At 37.2% G+C, this 17,930-nt stretch overlaps 7 protein-coding genes across 7 annotated transcripts; 3 read left to right on the top strand and 4 right to left on the bottom strand.

Moving 5' to 3' along the window:
• Nucleotides 1-327: 327 nt before the first annotated feature.
• On the bottom strand, nucleotides 328-2,873 carry I206_106018 (uncharacterized protein; the record flags this gene model as incomplete). The annotated part of the gene is made up of 6 exons (XM_019156570.1): nucleotides 328-1,919; nucleotides 1,970-2,106; nucleotides 2,175-2,323; nucleotides 2,387-2,514; nucleotides 2,580-2,668; nucleotides 2,752-2,873. The coding sequence occupies 6 exons, from the start codon at nucleotides 2,871-2,873 to the stop codon at nucleotides 328-330; spliced, it is 2,217 nt and encodes a 738-aa protein (XP_019010372.1).
• A 464-nt stretch (nucleotides 2,874-3,337) lies between these two features.
• On the top strand, nucleotides 3,338-6,524 carry I206_106017 (uncharacterized protein; the record flags this gene model as incomplete). The annotated part of the gene is made up of 9 exons (XM_019156569.1): nucleotides 3,338-3,490; nucleotides 3,674-3,817; nucleotides 3,869-3,938; nucleotides 3,999-5,335; nucleotides 5,456-5,734; nucleotides 5,822-5,953; nucleotides 6,023-6,223; nucleotides 6,292-6,358; nucleotides 6,415-6,524. The coding sequence occupies 9 exons, from the start codon at nucleotides 3,338-3,340 to the stop codon at nucleotides 6,522-6,524; spliced, it is 2,493 nt and encodes an 830-aa protein (XP_019010371.1).
• Nucleotides 6,525-7,225: 701 nt separating this feature from the next.
• I206_106016 (uncharacterized protein) lies at nucleotides 7,226-8,422 on the bottom strand (the record flags this gene model as incomplete). The annotated part of the gene is made up of 7 exons (XM_070203227.1): nucleotides 7,226-7,252; nucleotides 7,365-7,398; nucleotides 7,492-7,702; nucleotides 7,811-7,885; nucleotides 7,988-8,051; nucleotides 8,126-8,163; nucleotides 8,401-8,422. 7 exons carry the CDS (start codon nucleotides 8,420-8,422, stop codon nucleotides 7,226-7,228), a joined length of 471 nt encoding a protein of 156 aa, XP_070059328.1.
• A 467-nt stretch (nucleotides 8,423-8,889) lies between these two features.
• Nucleotides 8,890-9,900, top strand: I206_106015 (uncharacterized protein; the record flags this gene model as incomplete). Its single annotated transcript, XM_019156567.1, has 1 exon — nucleotides 8,890-9,900. One exon carries the CDS (start codon nucleotides 8,890-8,892, stop codon nucleotides 9,898-9,900), a length of 1,011 nt encoding a protein of 336 aa, XP_019010369.1.
• Nucleotides 9,901-10,158: 258 nt separating this feature from the next.
• Nucleotides 10,159-11,952, bottom strand: I206_106014 (uncharacterized protein; the record flags this gene model as incomplete). Its single annotated transcript, XM_019156566.1, has 11 exons — nucleotides 10,159-10,176; nucleotides 10,247-10,423; nucleotides 10,514-10,521; nucleotides 10,596-10,676; nucleotides 10,759-10,911; nucleotides 10,983-11,017; nucleotides 11,078-11,161; nucleotides 11,266-11,364; nucleotides 11,438-11,554; nucleotides 11,620-11,654; nucleotides 11,746-11,952. 11 exons carry the CDS (start codon nucleotides 11,950-11,952, stop codon nucleotides 10,159-10,161), a joined length of 1,014 nt encoding a protein of 337 aa, XP_019010368.1.
• Nucleotides 11,953-13,512: 1,560 nt separating this feature from the next.
• I206_106013 (uncharacterized protein) lies at nucleotides 13,513-15,457 on the top strand (the record flags this gene model as incomplete). The annotated part of the gene is made up of 7 exons (XM_019156565.1): nucleotides 13,513-13,546; nucleotides 13,619-13,640; nucleotides 13,736-13,881; nucleotides 14,052-14,911; nucleotides 15,007-15,116; nucleotides 15,195-15,268; nucleotides 15,333-15,457. The coding sequence occupies 7 exons, from the start codon at nucleotides 13,513-13,515 to the stop codon at nucleotides 15,455-15,457; spliced, it is 1,371 nt and encodes a 456-aa protein (XP_019010367.1).
• A 681-nt stretch (nucleotides 15,458-16,138) lies between these two features.
• I206_106012 (uncharacterized protein) lies at nucleotides 16,139-17,583 on the bottom strand (the record flags this gene model as incomplete). Its single annotated transcript, XM_019156564.1, has 3 exons — nucleotides 16,139-16,468; nucleotides 16,544-17,321; nucleotides 17,396-17,583. 3 exons carry the CDS (start codon nucleotides 17,581-17,583, stop codon nucleotides 16,139-16,141), a joined length of 1,296 nt encoding a protein of 431 aa, XP_019010366.1.
• Nucleotides 17,584-17,930: the final 347 nt, after the last annotated feature.

Below are 17,930 nucleotides of genomic sequence, written 5' to 3'. Positions count from 1 at the left end.
AGTTTGAAAGATTCAGAAAATCATTCCCAAAGAGACGCTTCCATGGCCTGATTTGGAAAAACCCTATGTCGTTTCGTTCTTTACTATATCAATCGGTACTGTTGATTTAATGTAATTTGAAATATCTTGTATCATCTTTTTTCCCTTTTCATACTCATTTCGATCGTTGTACAGTACCATGCGTCCCTCGCTGCTGATGACACATTCATGTCCTTTATGCAAACATGTTCATGTCATAACTCTTATAAACACATCATACAGTCATCCGCAATATAGTCATATAGCTATAGCATCATCAATATTCAATTTGAATTACAAATTTGATAATCACTTTTTCCTCAATCCACTTGGTATTCTAGGAACAGGCGGGGGTGTATCCCCATGTATAGTTATTGGTCTAATTGGAGTTCGATTTCCATCTCTTGGTACAGGTATACCAGTTGGTAATTCATGTAAACCTACAGAAGATCTTCTAGTTGATCTTCTTAATCCATTTCCATTACCATTACCACTTTGAGAAGAAGATAAAGCAGGATTCGTATTTCTATTATGATTATTATTATTATGAAATGACGGAGGTGGACCTTTACCTATCGCATTTAATCCAACTCTACTTTGTGCTCTTGAATTTGAATTTGAATGAATTGAAGGAGAAGGTGCTCGAAGTGGAATACGATTCAATTGTGGAATTGAAGAAGGTGACATTGGTCTTGATGATAAATTACTAATTATAGAAGGTGACATTGGTCTATTGGAGGAAGTTGGAATCAAAGAAGGTGACATTGGTCTGGATGAATTTGTTGATGTAGTTGTAGTAGGTGATAAAGGTGTTTTACTTCCTAATCTTGTACCTCCTGGATTCTTAGTTGAAGGGAAAGGTACAGTTGTATTTCGACTAGAAGGCTTTCTGCTTACTTGAGTAGCTGTTGATGTAGTAGATCTATTGAGACCATTACTATTGACATTGGTGAGAGGACTAGGTATACCCGGTCGGGAAGGTAATGAACGTTGAGAGGCATTCGAAGCGCTAGACACTGCTCTAGTAGTGGGTTGAGTTTTCATCCCGAATGTAGCATCTAACGGAGAAAGTGGTTCTTGTTTTTGTTGGAACCCATTGACAGTCGATGTTGTAGGAGTAATACTGAAATCATCTTCTTCTCCGTCGATCAAAACCCATCCATTCGGAGACATCAAAGAGCTAGTAGAACTGGTCATTGGCGTACCATTTCCAGTTTGACTGTGATTCAAAGCTGTAATTCTAGGATTGATGACTTTTGCGTTCTGTTTTTCGTCTTTTACATCTTTCGTGGGAGTACCAGAACTAGCTGAAGTTGATCTAGCACCGAAATTTAAAGGATTAGATACGTTTCTCCTTGGTACTTTGGCGACTCCCAATTTATCGTCCGTAGCTTTCAATCTAGCTTGAAGGTCGTGTAGTAATTTGAAACCCCTTGATTTCGTTTGATTGTGAGAAGCGACTCTCACTGTACCTGGTGAAGCAGTAGCTTGAGGTAATCCAGTTCTGGAGCGAGATAATCCGGCTGGTGTTCCAGGGGTTTTAGCTACAGCAGCTAAATTCCTTGAAGTGGTAGAACGAGATAAGGAAGACATTGTCGGTGATTGGGGGATGGATGATGTAAACCGTTTGGCGATAGGTGAAGCCATAGGTATAGAAGATGAAGTTGCACTTCGAGGTAATCGAGTAGACGGGGACTGAGGAACTCTGCTTGTTTGAGAGACCTTGTAGGGGACTGGAGGTGGTAGTGGTATACTAGCTGGATCGATTTCTTCTTCTTCTGGTAGCTCGGAAGGTGGCCGGGTAGGAGATGAGGAGATGGGTTCTGAGATGGAAGATGGAGGAGTTGGCAAGGTCATTCGGGAAATTTGATCTCTCAGAATGGATATTTCATTATTGGCATCTGCGCATTCTCGTCAGCAGAAATTCGGATGCTGCATTAGATTAGCTCACCTCGCATCTCATCTTTCAACCTCTGAAATTCCTCCTCCAGTTCCTGCTTCTGTATTATCTCCTGCTCTAACAGTGTTTTCTCCTCGATCGCTCGGTTATATTTGCTTTCTAAGTCCAGGAGCGAAGAGACAGCAACTCTGGTAGAAGAAAGCACAGGTGAGTCAGCTTTGCAAGGATAAATATTTCTCGTGAGATCAGAGCTGACCTTTCGTTCCTTTCCAGTTCGTCATTACCCATTTCAAGGTCCCTAAGCGCTACAAGCGTTTTATCCCTTTCCGAACGTAGATTATCCATTTCCCTTTGCATAGCTCCTGTAGTCGAGCTGTGCATTTTCTGGAGCGCAATCTGTTTAGACTATAAAATTATTAATCATCAGCTTACTTTAGGAGTTCGGATGTGCATATCTGGCTAGCTCACCTTCCATTCCTCTTTTTCCACTTCAAGTCGCTTGATCTTTTCCTTCAATTCCATTTGTACTTTCTCATTATTCGCTAATTCAGCTTCCATCTCGTCTTCCAATTCCTTGGAAGATTGTGTGAACTCCTCTGGAAAATGTTTCCATGATGTGAGCTGAAATTTCCATAGGGTCTTGGGGAGCTTGTAAGCTCACCTAATTCTGCTCGAGTTTCAGTCAACATGTCCATAGCCTGTCTATATTTTTCCCTATAATGGGATATCTCCTCCTGAGGCGAGTCGAAACTGGATAGCGGATAGATCAGCTATCATCAGCAGGAAGTTTAGATATGAGATCTCAAAGTGATGCAAGTGGTATTGCTACTCACACTACGTCTTCGTCTTCGTCTTCTCGACCCATCGTTGAGCTACTTGGCATTTTATGTATTGCAGCATTCTCAAACCCATTGGCGGAAGGCGGCAAGTCTATACTTGACAGCCTAGCCAACATCACTGCTTTTCAATGGACCTGTGCGGTCAGTATAGGAGGTATGTAAGGTACTTGTCAGCTCGAAGCTGTTGTATAGGAGTATAGGATGAAGGTAATTTATTGTTTTAGGATGTCAACAAGCGTCGTACAGCAAGTCAACAAGTTAACGTTATCATCAATTAGAATAATGCGGGGTAAATTGTAAAAAGTTGGGTGGCAATAATCAATTAAAGTGCCACATTGACGATATTCCCGAGGAAATAAGACGTATGGTGAGGTGGAGATATGGGATGCTATGGTAAAGGTCATTTGAGGATTTCATGTTTTTAAGCTAAGTTTAATCCAAATAAATATATATTTATCATCTCATTCCCTATTTTCTCTCTTTCTTGATCCATTTTGTATACCCTTCAAATATTCGTTTTCCTTTTAAAAGTCTTCTTACATATGAGAAGTTGGCTTTGTAAGAAGGAAATTCGAAAAAAATGAACGCAGATTTGAAAAGGGTTCGAGATAATACTATTGATGATACCCCTTCTCCATCTGCTAAAAGGCGTGTCTTAAGTGGTCATGCGAGTCCAACACATCAAAATGAAAATGACGAAGATGGTATTGAAGACTGGATGAAAGTTGTAGAGGTGAGTAATCATATCTTTTGGTGGCTTCGTAAATACATACAGGGCACACGATCAGAAAACGAGTTGGGTACAAGCAAGATGTATTACAAATCATCATTCTTCCCCCCCATTCCTGCCATTCACCCTATCATGTACTGCCACCGCTCGGATACAGTCTTTTTGCTGACTCTAATCCTCTTCCAGGTGAAGCGGAAAGAAGCCATCTTTCGACAAATGCTTGAATACCGTCGAGCATCCGAGCGGGAATCTAAAAGAGCAAACGAGGTCGAAGCTCAGCGCCGTGTGCTTGAAGCCAGCTTTCATGCCGTCGAATTATGCTGGAATCAGGTAGGCTGGGTACTGTGATAAAGTGCAGCTCAAAGCTTACTCCTCTTGTAGGTAGTAGCTGCTATACGTGATTTGGGCGGTAAAAAGGAAGTCGAATTGAAGGAAGCAGAAATTTTAGAGCGTAAGTATTCATTCGGTCCTCAAAATATCTCAGCAAAGTAGCTAAGCTCTTCATATCCAGCGTATTTTGATCCTGCTACCACTCGACCTGAGCTCGAAAATGCGATCAAAACTCGACTACCTTCGACTAAACAACTGGTCGGCCGATTTTTCGAAATAGCCAATAAAGGTTCTCACCGATCATCATCGACTGAAGAACTTCAAAAACGATGTTTACAATTGGAGGCCGAGTCAAGTACACTGAAAGCAAATTCGAAACTGCTTCAAACCCAGATATCTGGCCTAAGTGAATCAAAGGATGTGCTTCAACGGGATTTGATCAAGGTTCAAAAGTCCCTAGATCGTCAACAAATGGAGCACGACAAGGCGATCAATGAATGGAAGGAGGAGTCTTCCGGTCAGAGAACGAGTACACCGGGTGCTGCCGGACCAAGCAAAACGAATGGTGGCTCAGGTCACGCTACCCCAAATGGCAAGATGGAAGAGGATGTCAAACCTTTGAATGGCGCTGCAAGTATCGCTCCGGCTGGAACTACCGCTAGTGGTGCTCTTCAAGATACTGCTGAATTGGAACAACTTGCTGAATCAAGATTGCAACAACTTCAAAATCTACGTACTGAACAAGCGGTTCTGCAGCAAGAAGTCGATCGACTGAGAGTATTGGCCCACAATCCTTCCGAGACAGTTTTGAGGGAATCCCCATTTTTTCAGGTCTACCTCAACCAACTCTCTAATCATATCAATCGGGCAAATACCTTCCAAGGCCGTTTCGAGAGTAGTGAGAAGAAGTTGGACAATTTGCGGGACTCAAATCAAGAGTTCCGTGATTTGGTTATAGCCGAGGCCAAGGCTGAGACTGATTCGCTACGAGCACAAATTGCAAAGCGGGATAGCGATTTAGCTAGATTGCGAGGTCAAAGAGATGAAATGACCTCTGAATTATCGGAAAGGAAGGCAAAGGAAATTGAAAAGATTAGATATGCCGAACAATACGAAAATTTAAGTAAAACTCGTCAAGAAAGGATCAATTTCCTCAACTCTGAAGTCCGACGTCTCAAAGGCTTTCTAGCTGCTAGCCATAACTCTGAGGGCTATTTGAATTTCCTCAAATCTGATAACGGAATTGAAGGAGACTACGTCAAGGTTTTGGAAGACCAGGTTTCTCAAGCTCAAGATCAGATCAATGCTCTCAGCGCTCAGCTTGTGGACTCCTCGGCCAAAGAAGGAGCTCAGCTACGAGCGGATGCGGACAGTGCCAAGAGGGCTTTAGCAAAATACCACAAAATATTGGGACCAGAGGCTCAAGCGTCAGAGGATGTAAGCCAATTAGCAAAACAGCTGGAAGAAAAGGAGAAAGAGAGGAGCATCTTGGAAATGAAGCTGGGCGAAGCTGAGGCTGTGAGTCCCTTTGCAATTCTGAATGCACTTCACCGTAATTCCATGTTTTCGGAATGATCTTGCTCCGTCATTTCGATTAGTGTTTCTACAAAGAATCCTGGCTGATTTGTTATTTTGCAGGCTACCAACGCATTGTACACCGAAGTAGAGGGTCTGTCCAAACTATGGGAAAACCTTGACCAGACGGTTCAAAGCAAGGTGTTCGAGTTGAAAGACGGAGAATTGAAAATCTCTAGGTTAGCAACTGAGAAGGCCAAAGCAGACAACAAGTTCTTCTCCGCTATGCGAGCTAAGGAGGCTGTTGAAGCTGAGGGCAAATTGGCTCAGAGGACTGTAGAGAAGCAATTGAAATTGTTAGAAAGAGCCCAAGAGGTAGAGCAAAGTCTGAGGACTCAAATCGTGCGTCAACATCATTGTCATGCTGTTATGGGCGGGACAGCTCGTGGCCAGAACAGGAAGTTGGGCTGACTGTATTGTAATGCGTAGGCCGCTAATGAGAAAGGTTTGACCTCCTTAAAGAACACTGCCTTGGAATTCCAAACTCAATTGGCTAGTACCACATCGGAGAAAACCCAATTAGAGTTGCGGTTACAGCAATCTCAAGCTGCTTTAGCTGACGTAAGTGTGCAATACTTCGCTGTTCAAGTGTTGTCACGACGGCTGATCTCACGCCCGTCGTTGTTTCAGGCCCAACAAATTATGTATCAACGAGTCGCTGAGGCTACAGCTGAGAAGGAATTAAGAGCGAAACTACAAGATGAAGTAGAGACTTCGGCTAAGACAATTAAGAAGCTCAAAGAACGTCAAGAAGCTATTTCCGCTGCTGAAAAGGATAAAGACATGTCAGCAGGAGAATGGCAAATGAAACAAGAACGGGATAAACTACTTGTAAGTGTGAACAATACTTTTCAGCTTCATTGGCTGCTCAGCTGACATTGGGTGGTCTTGTTACACAGAAACTTCTTCGTTGTTCGTGTTGTGAGCAGAACTTCAAGCAGCAGGTCATCGTCAAGTGCATGCACAGTGAGTCAAAATTGGTTGAAAAAGAGGATGCTCTGATTGACAGGATATCGTCGTAGCTTTCTGTAAATCTTGCTTGGAAGCCCGAATTGCTTCTCGACAACGAAAGTGTCCGGCATGTGGTCTCGCTTTCGCCAAAGAAGATATCCAAACTCTGTATTGGCAATAGTTGTGTTTTGGTACCAACAGATCAGGCCGAATCCTTACGAAAGACCCCACTATGTTCCATGTTGTCCGCGTGGCATTCCATGTATTGATTAAGCTCACGACGTTTCGAGCGTGATTATACTGGTATAATCTCGGGTCACCTATAACCGCAAGATGATATACTGTACTCGCTACGACGCCGTCCGACTTCATCGACATTGGCACATCATTGTCACATGGCTTCCAAAAGTAGCTCATATATCAATTGGAGGTGCAGAATTTAAAGCTCGGGAAGGGTTTTGCAGATTGTATTAGAATCCGCATTTCACTCTTGTATTCGAGGATGGATTTCGACCATCCTCTGTTGTACTCGGTAGTAGGTATACTACAAGTAGAGTAGAAATCATGCAAATAACCATGTCATTCGAATACTATCTTGTTCTTCTATTTGTCTTAGCTATTTGTCAGATTGATTACACAATAATTCACAAGCTATGAAACAAATCAAATTACTTTGTAATATTTTTTCATTTTTTATTCATAAGTTATATATAAATCAAAATAAACCTGGGTGAAAAAAGAAAAAAAAAAAAAAATTTCTTAAATTGTCATAATTATTCTTTTTATTTTCGGTCATAATCATTGTAAGTTGATTTGAGATGTTATAAACTTGGTAAATTTTTTTTTTTAAATTGTTTTCGAGTTTATGTAATTGATAATTAATTACATTCCAACCCAACCTTTTACAAGCTATAAAAAGAATTTTAAATTAAATTAGCTTTTTGAATTTTCAATTTTTTTTTTTTTTTTTTTGGAATATTCAATCTTTCAATCTTTTTAATTCATTTTAAATAATACTCACAGTTCTTGCGTAAGGTATATAAGATAATGAATACCTAAAAGAAAAAAATAAAAATAAAAATCAATAAATAAATTAATAAATCAATTGAAAAAAGAATAAAATGAAAATCAATTGAGAAAAGACTTACCATAAAAAAGCTAAATATTGTATAATTACAAAAACAATACATAAAATTGCAGGTAAAACAAAAGCACTTATAAAAGTCATAATTATTGAAATGAAAAGTAAAATTGTTGCAATTATTCTAACTGGTTTAAACATTTTTTCTAATTGAGTTTTAAATCCTATTAAAAAACCTGTACCTAATAATGATAAAATTGCTCCTACACCGAATAAAGCTAATTACACCCCCCCAAAAAAAATAAAGAAAAAGAAATGTCAGTTAATCTATTATGAATCAATTGCGAGTTATTAAAAAAAAAAAAAAAATTTTTGTAGATGCTCACTTGCAAATGCTCCTGTTGCTCCTAAGAATAATAATATAGCTCCTAATAGTGATACTCCTAATCCACCAACATAACCTAATTAAAAAATTTTCTCATTAGTCAAATTATTTTCCAGAGACGAATGGAGATAAAAGTAAATTCATGAATAATGATGTCTCAAGAAAGAAAACCACTTACATGCTGCAAATCCTCCTATTCTTTGTGTTCTAGTTAATCCCAATCCGGAATAAGCAGATTGGTTCTAAGCGCAAACCCAATATAAAGTCAGCTCAGGACTATGAATGATGATCAGCTGATTCTCAACTTATCACTTACACCTCCGAAAATCGCATCGTCCGTCTGAGCTTCAAGATCTGCTCATTTTGCACGTTGGTGATGGTGATGGTGATTGTTGATCGCATACGTAGAGGAATGGAAAGCAGCAAGAAAAAGACGAAGGGAGGGTGCGGTCAGTTCCAATCAATATATTCATATTTGAAAGTCAGATGGTAGTCGATACATGAAATGGGTATAAAGTGAAATTCGCATCTATCATTAGCTTTTATTTTCATTGAAAAAACAACGAGGATAAGATGATAATAAAAACATACTGAACCACTTTCGTTGAGACATATTGTGATGGATTTATGACGAGATTCGATATCTCGCTCTTACAGCTAGGTGTAAAGGTCAATTGAGTGAGGTGTGTTGTTGGCGGCACTGAGGTTCTCGTTGCTATTGTAATATAAATTCTCATCGTTGACTACGTCGCGTCAATGATTCAACTTTTTATATGTTGTCTATAATTCAATAAAGGCTACTATAGTGTCCTGATTTACCGTAAATTTATGTAATACTCCCGTTTAAGATAATATTTCAATTTGCCACCTTTGTTATTGTTATTGAATCACTTTTCCTCCACTTCACTTGTCTGATCAGGTTAATCTTTTTGTTCGATCCTTCTTCTTGTATTATATTCTCTTCACTGCGACATTTCATTCTACCTCATCCAGCTTTTTCACAGGACGAGTAGTCCACAGCGAAGTGGATATTCCCCATTCTCCTAATATCATTTCATAATTCAAATAATTTGAAACAACATGTCAACATCTCCTTTACCTTCTTCATCAATATACGAAACTTGTTCTACTTTATCTCAACCTATTAATGCATCTGATCCAACTTTACAACATTTACTTAATCTTCCTATTGCTTTACAAAATGTTTCACCAGCTTTAGCTGCATTACATTTAGCTCGTATTAGATTATCATTATTAATTCCAACTTCAAATAAATTTAATGGAAAAAATTTAGAAGAATGGTGTAATTCATGTGGTGGATTAAGATTATCTTTAGGAGGATCAAGAGAAAGAGAAAAAGAAAGAGAAAAAGGTGAAAACAATAATAATATTATTGAAAAAGAATTAAATAATAAAATGGAATTTAATAAAGCTAGAACACCAATTAAAAAAATTAAACAACGTAGAAATCCAATTTGTTCTTTATGTGGAATAAATTATAAAAAACCTATTCCAAATAAAGAAATTTTAAAAGATTATCCACCTGCTAGAATAACAAGAAGAATGAAATTGAATCAAAACCAAAACCAAAACCAGAACCAGAAACAAAATCAACAAATTGAAAAGAATGGAAATAAATCTAATCAAATGATAGAGGTGGAATTAGGTCAATCTTTACAGAATTCAATTGGATTACAACTTGATTTAGGAAATTCTTTTCAACAAGATTTAAAATCAAATATTGAAGTGACATTAAACACCAACACCGAAATGGTAATAAATGAAAATTCAATATCACAAACATATCAAAATGAATTTAAACAAAAACCACTTTCACTTGTTCAAAGACCTTCTTTAACACATATACCTAAATCATCACCAAATTTACCTAGTTATCCTCAACCACCTGCTAGAACAACTTCATCAAATATCATAAGTAATAATATTGATGTTCAAGGTAAAAAGAGTAATTTAAATTCATCATCTGGTAATCTAAAGAAAAAGAAAAAATCAGGTTTAGCTAAATTGTTAGCTGAAAATAAAGAAAGAGAAATTAATAAAGGTAATGGAGGAATGTGGGCTTTAGGCTAATAATTATAAGGGACATATTGATGATGATGATGAAAATTTGGTCAAATATCTATTCAATTGAGGAAATTGAAAATTCGTTGTACAAAAGAGGGATATCTCGCGTACGATTCTTAGAAGGATTAAGTCAATGTATAATCTGATTATTCAGTAATTTGTATTACTATTAGTTGTTTATCTTGTACGGGAAGCTTATATCTGAATTACTGTATAATATATAGAGTTACATTCACATGTTGTTATAATTCTTGTTCGATGAATTTACTTTTTGTTATCGTACTATCAAACATCAAAGATTGAACGATTAGTCATTATATATAATCGCTGAGATAATCAGAGATCGACTCACTTCATAGAACCCTTGTCCACTCTTTCTACCTAATTTACCCTCTTTAACCAACTTATCCAATAGTCCAATAGGTTCAACAAGTTCTTTCGAAATTTCACCCGATTGAGCTTTTTCACGCCATCCTTGAGCTATATAAGAAGTTGTATCTAATCCAACAAAATCAAGTAGTTTGAAGGGCTAAAGTAGTATATTAGTACATTGCACATTCGACTTTCCCAATGTCCTTTTCCTCAAAAAAACAAATTAAGAAATGATAGCTATACTCACTCCCATGGCTACGAGATGATTTATGTATTCAGCTAAATTTCCTGAAGAAGCATAGTATATCTGACGTAACATGAAAACTCACGATATCCCGCTCCTAATTCCATAGCTGTATCTATATCTTCAGGTGTAGCATCTCCTCTCTCTACCATTCTAATAGCTTCCACTACAACAATCAGAACACGATCAATCGTCAATCATCCACCATCAAATGAGAAATCGGATCAACGCGCAAGCCTTTGACTCACGTAGATAAGGGACGAGTAACCTATTGACGATGAATCCAGGAGTATCATTACAGCTTACAGGAGATTTGTTCATACGAAGAGTAACTTCTTTTAAAGCTTCGAAAGTCTCGGTGGAAGTTTGAGGGGTTTTAATGATTTCAACAAGTTTCATAGCTATATTGTCGATATAATGGATTCAGATTAGCTCAATTCGATTTTGTTTTCTAGTTCAAGAGAGGAAGTACCTGGAACAGGATTGAAAAAATGTAAACCTGCAAATCTGAGGAAGAGTCAGCTTTTCTCTGCTCAACCTGAGAAAGACTCGGATGAAAAAGCTGACCTTGCTTGTCTGTCATTTGAACATGATTCGGCTATTTCTTTGACGGATAAAGAAGAGGTATTAGAAGCAAAAATACATTCGGCTCTGATTATTCGGTAAGCATCAGTAAGTATAGCTCATGAATTGGGTTGATTGTGTTGGACAATGTGAGATTGATGGATCATTCTGCATAGAATTGATTCACTCACTTGGCTTTCTCATCTAAGAAACCAAATAAATCCCTTTTGACTTTTATACTCTCTATAATAGCTTCAATTACCAAATCAGAATCTTGTACTGCTTTTGCTCTATATGATAGACAGATTCATCGCGTGAGCTTACGTATACGCAATTCCATAAGTGATTTAGAAAGAAACTCACGCATCAGTTGTAGTCTCGATATTTTTTAAAATATTAGAAGTAAATCCTTCAATATCGTCTGGTGATTTTTTCTTAGCTACTCTAGAAAGAGATTTGGAAATGATATTAAGACCATTTCTGCAATTTACATTCAAGAATAAGTTTTGAATACCAAATCAGCCTATAAGATCAGAATAGCTCACTCTAAGGCTTTATCAGTTACATCACTTAGAATAACCTATTCAATTCATTATAAAATGTAAGTATTGACCTCACAATCTTATCAACTGCAAGGTGTCGCTCTGTGAAGTGATTGATATAAAACTCACTTTCAAACCACTTTGTGCTCCTACTTGAGCTATACCAGCACCCATCAACCCCGCTCCAAACACAGTCAATTTCTCGATTTTATTAACTTGAGAAGTTGTTGAAAGATGTCTATGAACTGTGGAAAGTCGATTAGCAGCTGCTAAATTCATTTGAGTTCGAATAGTTGACATGATGTTTAAAGTTGTTCTTAATGTTGGTGAGAGCATTTTGTAGAGTTTATTCGAGAGCATATGTTATTTATGAAATGGTATTTAGCATGTGCTCAATTTTGGAATAAATAACGAGAATGAAAGAAGGAGAGAATAATGAGTTAATGAAGGACCGCTTATTAAATCAAAGGTGATTAACCGTAAGATTAGATTCCGGTCAATCAATTGACCTTTGCTGTATTGTGGCACGCTTTTACATTCAATATTGAATCATTATTCTGTGCATAGTTGTATTTTCATCAATTGCTTTGAATGCTGAGCGGTTCGCTATCACAGGAAATTTGCTACCAAGCTCGAAGTATGACATGAGGATTGCATTCGATGGGATGATATTCCCTTGGTCAGGATAGATACTTGTCTGATGAGGCCGACGTGAAGCTTCTGAAAAGAGTATATAGTGTGACTTACAGTAGTACCGTGCAACAAGTTGGTGGATATCACTAGAAGCTGCGAATATCCCAAACAAAACGCCATGATCACTTCATGTGTATTGGCGATCACATCAGCCTGAGAAGTTTCAACCGAATAAACCTTGACGTTGTGAATGCGTCATGCGGAGCCGTAAACAGACCATGCTTAACAGGGGGTATTGTTGGGAATATTCGAGACGGTGCACAAGTCATTACTCTGCTGCTCTGGAAAGGCAGGCATATAAGTTGATTGGGCCGACCAAGGGAGACAAAATTGATAGTCATAGCCAGCTCAATTCTGATGGTGGAAGCCAATAATCCCACAATCTACTGATACCAAGGGGAATTGCATATCAGAGATTGATGCTTGCAGTCATTTTGACACGATGCAATGAATGAATGAAAGAATCCTAGACATGACTTACAAGCTATAGAAAGATCTGCATGAATGATTATAAAATGAGGAATAAATTGAGTTATTGAAAATCATGCGCGTCATATAAACCAGTTTTGTAAATTAAGCGTAGTAAGTGGCGTTTTTCCTTAATATATTTAAAAAAGGGGAAGAGGGGCTAGAATTTAATACTACTGTGCTGCGGAGAGTGCCTCTTTTTTTGGTGCAACTCAGTTTTAAAATAACTACGAGTACGATCACATCAAGCGTTGTTTAGCAGCTTTAAATATTTATCTGTTTATTTTATACTGACTGATCATCATCATTATTTTTTTCTTGGAATTTGATATACCAAGACATTGTCATATTTAAAGAAAGGAAGGGAGATCTTTAAAGTCGTAAATTCTCATTCGCGCGAGGCTACAAAGAAAAGTAAAAAGAACGAACGGGGCTGGCATTTTACGCGTATTCATTTCGAAATAAGTAAAAAACAAAGCAAATTGAAGCAATTGTTCAACAATCCTTCTACACTTCATTATCAATATCATTCGAGAGAAAATCAGTGGTAAGAAATACCAGATGTGTATTATTCGCTAAATATCGAAGACATACTCACACGAAAACCCTTTCATCAACTCACCTGCGGCGGAGTGATCAGTATCCCCCTGAAAATATTCCTAGAAGACGAATTTCAAGAAGGATTTCTGTAATTTACTTAAGATTGTAATATAGTATCAAAAGGGGAACGGAAATATGTTGTATCTCACTGCAGATAAATTCCCAGTTTGTGAGTAAATCCTGGACCTAATTTGAAGACCTTCTTTATCGTGATGTGACTAAGCTAACGGATTGTCAACAGTCGTACCATTCGGTGTTATTGGGTAGATATCTTCTCATTCTTACACTCTCTTTCTATCACTTCTCTACGTGTCGGAATACCTGATGAGCGTCAGGCTGATACATCTTTCGTACCCAGGTTTTACCGATATTTATGGTATATAATCAGACTTTTAGCCCGAGCGGCTTACAGACCTATTCCCTTGCCTGAAAATCCAACTTACATAGCCGCAGAGGATGTGACCATTATCGTACCTACCATTGATGCAGGAGAGGAATTCAGGGGTGAGCACAAATCTGCTACAAAGTGGGAAGCTGGGAGAACCTGCCATGATCGATGATGTATAAGGAAGGCTGCTTTGGGAATGACTGCTTAACCCAGGCGTCATCGATCCTTGAACTGTCCTGCTCTTCCCATCCTCATTGAGTTTCCCTAACATTGTATGATTTCGCAGAGGCCGCTTTCTCTTGGCTTGAAGGATCCCCAAAAGAAATCATCATTGTTACAGAGGAGAAAATGGTTGGACCATTACAAGAACTAGCTAATTCTGTTGACCCGTCACGTATTCGAGTCCTCACCGTCCCTTTCGCCAATAAACGATTACAAATGGCTCATGGTATAAGAAATACTACAACAGATATAATCGTTTTCGCAGATGACGATGCTATTTGGCCACCTACATTACTTCCTTACGTTTTAGCATGTTTTGAAGATCAACAAATTGGTGGAGTTGGAACTTCACAAAGAGTTAAACCATGTGGAGATAAAATGACAATTTGGGAAGTTTTAGCTGCATTTAGATTAACAATTAGAAATATTGAAATTTCAAGTTCAACACATATTGATGGAGGTATACCTTGTTTATCAGGTAGAACAGCAGCATATAGAACAGTAATTTTAAAAGATCCAGATTTTTTATATGGATTTACAAATGATTTATGGTTAGGAAAATATCATTTAAATTCTGGAGATGATAAATTTTTAACAAGATGGATGGTTTCACATGGATGGAATACATATGTACAAGTTTGTAAAGAAGCTGAATTATTAAGTACAATGAAACCAAATTGGAGATTTTTAAAACAAGTACTTAGATGGACAAGAAATACATGGAGATCTGATTTTAGAAGTATTTTTACAGAAAGATATGTTTGGACAAAACATCCTTATGTTGCTTATACTATGATTGATAAATTTATTAATCCTTTAACTTTATTAGTTGGACCTTGTTTAGTTATTTATTTAATTGTTAAAAGTACAAGAGATGTTGAAAATGGTGGATATCATTTACCTGCTTGGAATATTGTTATTTCAGTGAGTTTTGTTCATCTGTCATTTATATATATTTTTTTACTAGAATCTTACAAGTAATTATGAAATTTAAAACTGACTTAATATGGATGCCTTAGTATCTTGTTTGGTTGATGGTCACTAGAACAGCTAAATTACTTCCTCATTTATGGTACCGACCTTCCCATATCATCTATGTTCCAGCCTGGATCTTATTTGGATATTATTTGTAAGTTCTTTTTCTTGGGCTTTTTGCGCTACGCGAAATTGGTGAGAAAAGGACGCTGATGACTTTGTATTCTATTAGCGCGATCATGAAATTATACGCTTTATTCACCTTACATGAGACTGGATGGGGTACAAGAGCAGGTATTGGAGATCGTAAGTCATTTTATTATTGTCTTGAAGTTTGAGGAAATGCTAAATATCATTTTCAATGGTATAGCTGCGACTGCTACGACTGCCGCTCAACAAGAGAAAAAAGGTAGTCCAACATTTAGTGGAGATAGAGGAATAGCAGATCATGGGATATATGATGCTGAGTCAAATGGAATGGGAAGGAAAAGTTAAATACTTGAAGAGTAGGTAGATTACACAGGATGGACATTTCTCGAATTGAGGAAAGAAAACGTAAAGACGAAAGACCGTTTCACGAGTTACGAGAAAAAATAATTCATACGATACGATTACTTGATACGATATTTTTCACATTTCATATAGCTTATTATATACATAAAGTAGCCTTAATATCATAACGTATTCATTTCATTTTCCGTATTAAGAGAATGAATATAATAATGAGCTATCTTCTATCGTAAAGCCAGCGAACAACTGCACCGTACTTACTTAGTATGCCAAAAATCAGAACAAATTTAATGATGAAAATTGCATGTAAATACTAAGGTATTGAATACAACGAGATATGACCATATAAATATATTCATTAAGCAAATGGGTAATATCAATTTTGAGAGCGTAATGAAAGTGAACGTAGGTGAGGAGAGCCAGCGATCATGTGAGGAATTCTGTTGGAGTACATATAGAACACTGTTGGTCAAAGTGGTGTTGAAATTAATGAAAAGGTTTACAATAGATGTGACACAAGATCATACAATGTATCTTCATATACAGTAAAATTCCAATTCCACATTGACATTGAAAAATCCCTAGCACAATTCCCCTTCGTTCACTTTCATTACACTCTCAAAATTGATATTACCCATTTGACCTAAATATGTATATATTTGAATTTCATTTCCCTGCATCCCATTCTCTTGTTCCACCTTTTTTAACATAATTATATCCATCTAATAAACCACTTGTAGATTTATTTAAACCACCTTCTTTTTTTAAATTTAAATATTTTTCATCTTCTTCTTTTTCTTTCTTTTTTTTAGATTTTCTCTTTCTTTCACGTTCTTCATCTTCTGAATCCCAACCTTGACGTAATTTTCTTTCTTTCTTTTCTTTTTTCTTTAATTTTCTTTCAATTTCATATTCATCTAATTGTCTTTTAGAAGGTAATACCCCTTTTGGTGGAGCTGAAATATCATCTAATAACGAAGGTGATTGATGTCGTCTCTACCCAAAATCAAGAAATAATCATTAGTTATTCATCTTATATTTCAATCTTTACTTATTTTTCGACTGACTCACCTTCTTACCCTTTTCTTTTAAGATCGCTAACATATTATCCCATCCTACATCCTCAATTAGACCTTGTTTAGGAATACTTGCGAAATCTAATCGAGGATCATATGTTGTTGAAAAATATTTATCCATCTTTGAAAGTGGTGGTGCTAATGGAGGTGCAGAAGATCTTGAAGCTGTGGGTGAAGGTGATGGTAATTTGGCTGATTCTTTCGTTGGTTTTGGAGATTCACTCCGTTTTAAACTTCTTGAAGGGCTACGAGATCGCTTGTCATAATTCCGTGATATATTATCAGATCTTTCGCTATCGTGTCGCCTTGAATTTCTTCCTGGAACCGGGTCGTCCCTATCTCGTGATCTATCTCTTGTTCTATCCCTTGACCTGTCTCTAAATCGATCTTGGTCACTCGACCGACCTCTGTCTCTTGATCGATGATGATCAGGATCAACATCGTTTCTTGAATAATCAACATCATCTTCGTATCTCTCAGACCTTGGTTTGACTCTATCATCTTCCCTTCGCCTTGAATTTGAATCGGCATCTTGAATTCTCTCACGTTCTCTTTCTTTCCCTTTTACATTATTGGTATTTCTACCAACATCTCGTAAAGCACCACCAAATAATCTATTTCCAACTTGTTTCCTACTTGAAGATTCTCCTCTTTCTGATCTAATTTCATAAGCTGATTGAGCTTGAGATTTTAATAAAGCTGAATTATGTCCATCTACATTCCTAATAACAGAAGCTAAGAATCGTTTATTTGTTTTAGGTAAATTATCAGTACTAAATAGTAACCACTCTATCAGTTGAGAACGTCTCACTCTTCCGAGATAAGTAAGAGTGCAAATAAGACTTACGATTCATTCCTGTTCAACGAGGTACCTAATAAACCGGTTAAACCAAGTTCACTCCATTTCAATTCTCTTGCTTTCGCTTCTTCTGCTAATAATTTAGCTACGTGAGCGTCTAAATCATTATCGGATATGTTATTTGATATTCCTGCTGCTGCCCGAACCAGGTTGTTTACCACGCTATTCAGTGACATCCTGATGATGACATTCAGCTTGTGGTAAATTGATCTACAGTCAATCTTATATTAAGTTTCATAGTTACAACCTCAGTAAGTGACGTTACTATGATGTTGGGTGGCAAATAACCTTGAATTCGTACAGTAAATGGGATAAATTATTATAAATCCTCAAGAAATATAAAAAGATTCATACCACGTGGATTAACGATTAGTATCGAGCTGAGATGTTTCTACGCGTTCTTGAATTAAATGTTCGAATATCCATTATCCATCCACCTTGAGATTTTTATAAGGTATTCCAAGCTTGATCATTGTTTCTTTTAACGTATTTAATCAGCTCAACATACTATCTGGTCAAGCTT

The sequence above is a fragment of the Kwoniella pini genome, chromosome 8 (assembly GCF_000512605.2).
Source record: "Kwoniella pini CBS 10737 chromosome 8, complete sequence".
Lineage (NCBI taxonomy): Eukaryota > Fungi > Basidiomycota > Tremellomycetes > Tremellales > Cryptococcaceae > Kwoniella > Kwoniella pini.
The sequence above is the reverse complement of the archived record's forward strand: the minus strand, read 5'-3'. Positions and strand labels throughout refer to the sequence as shown.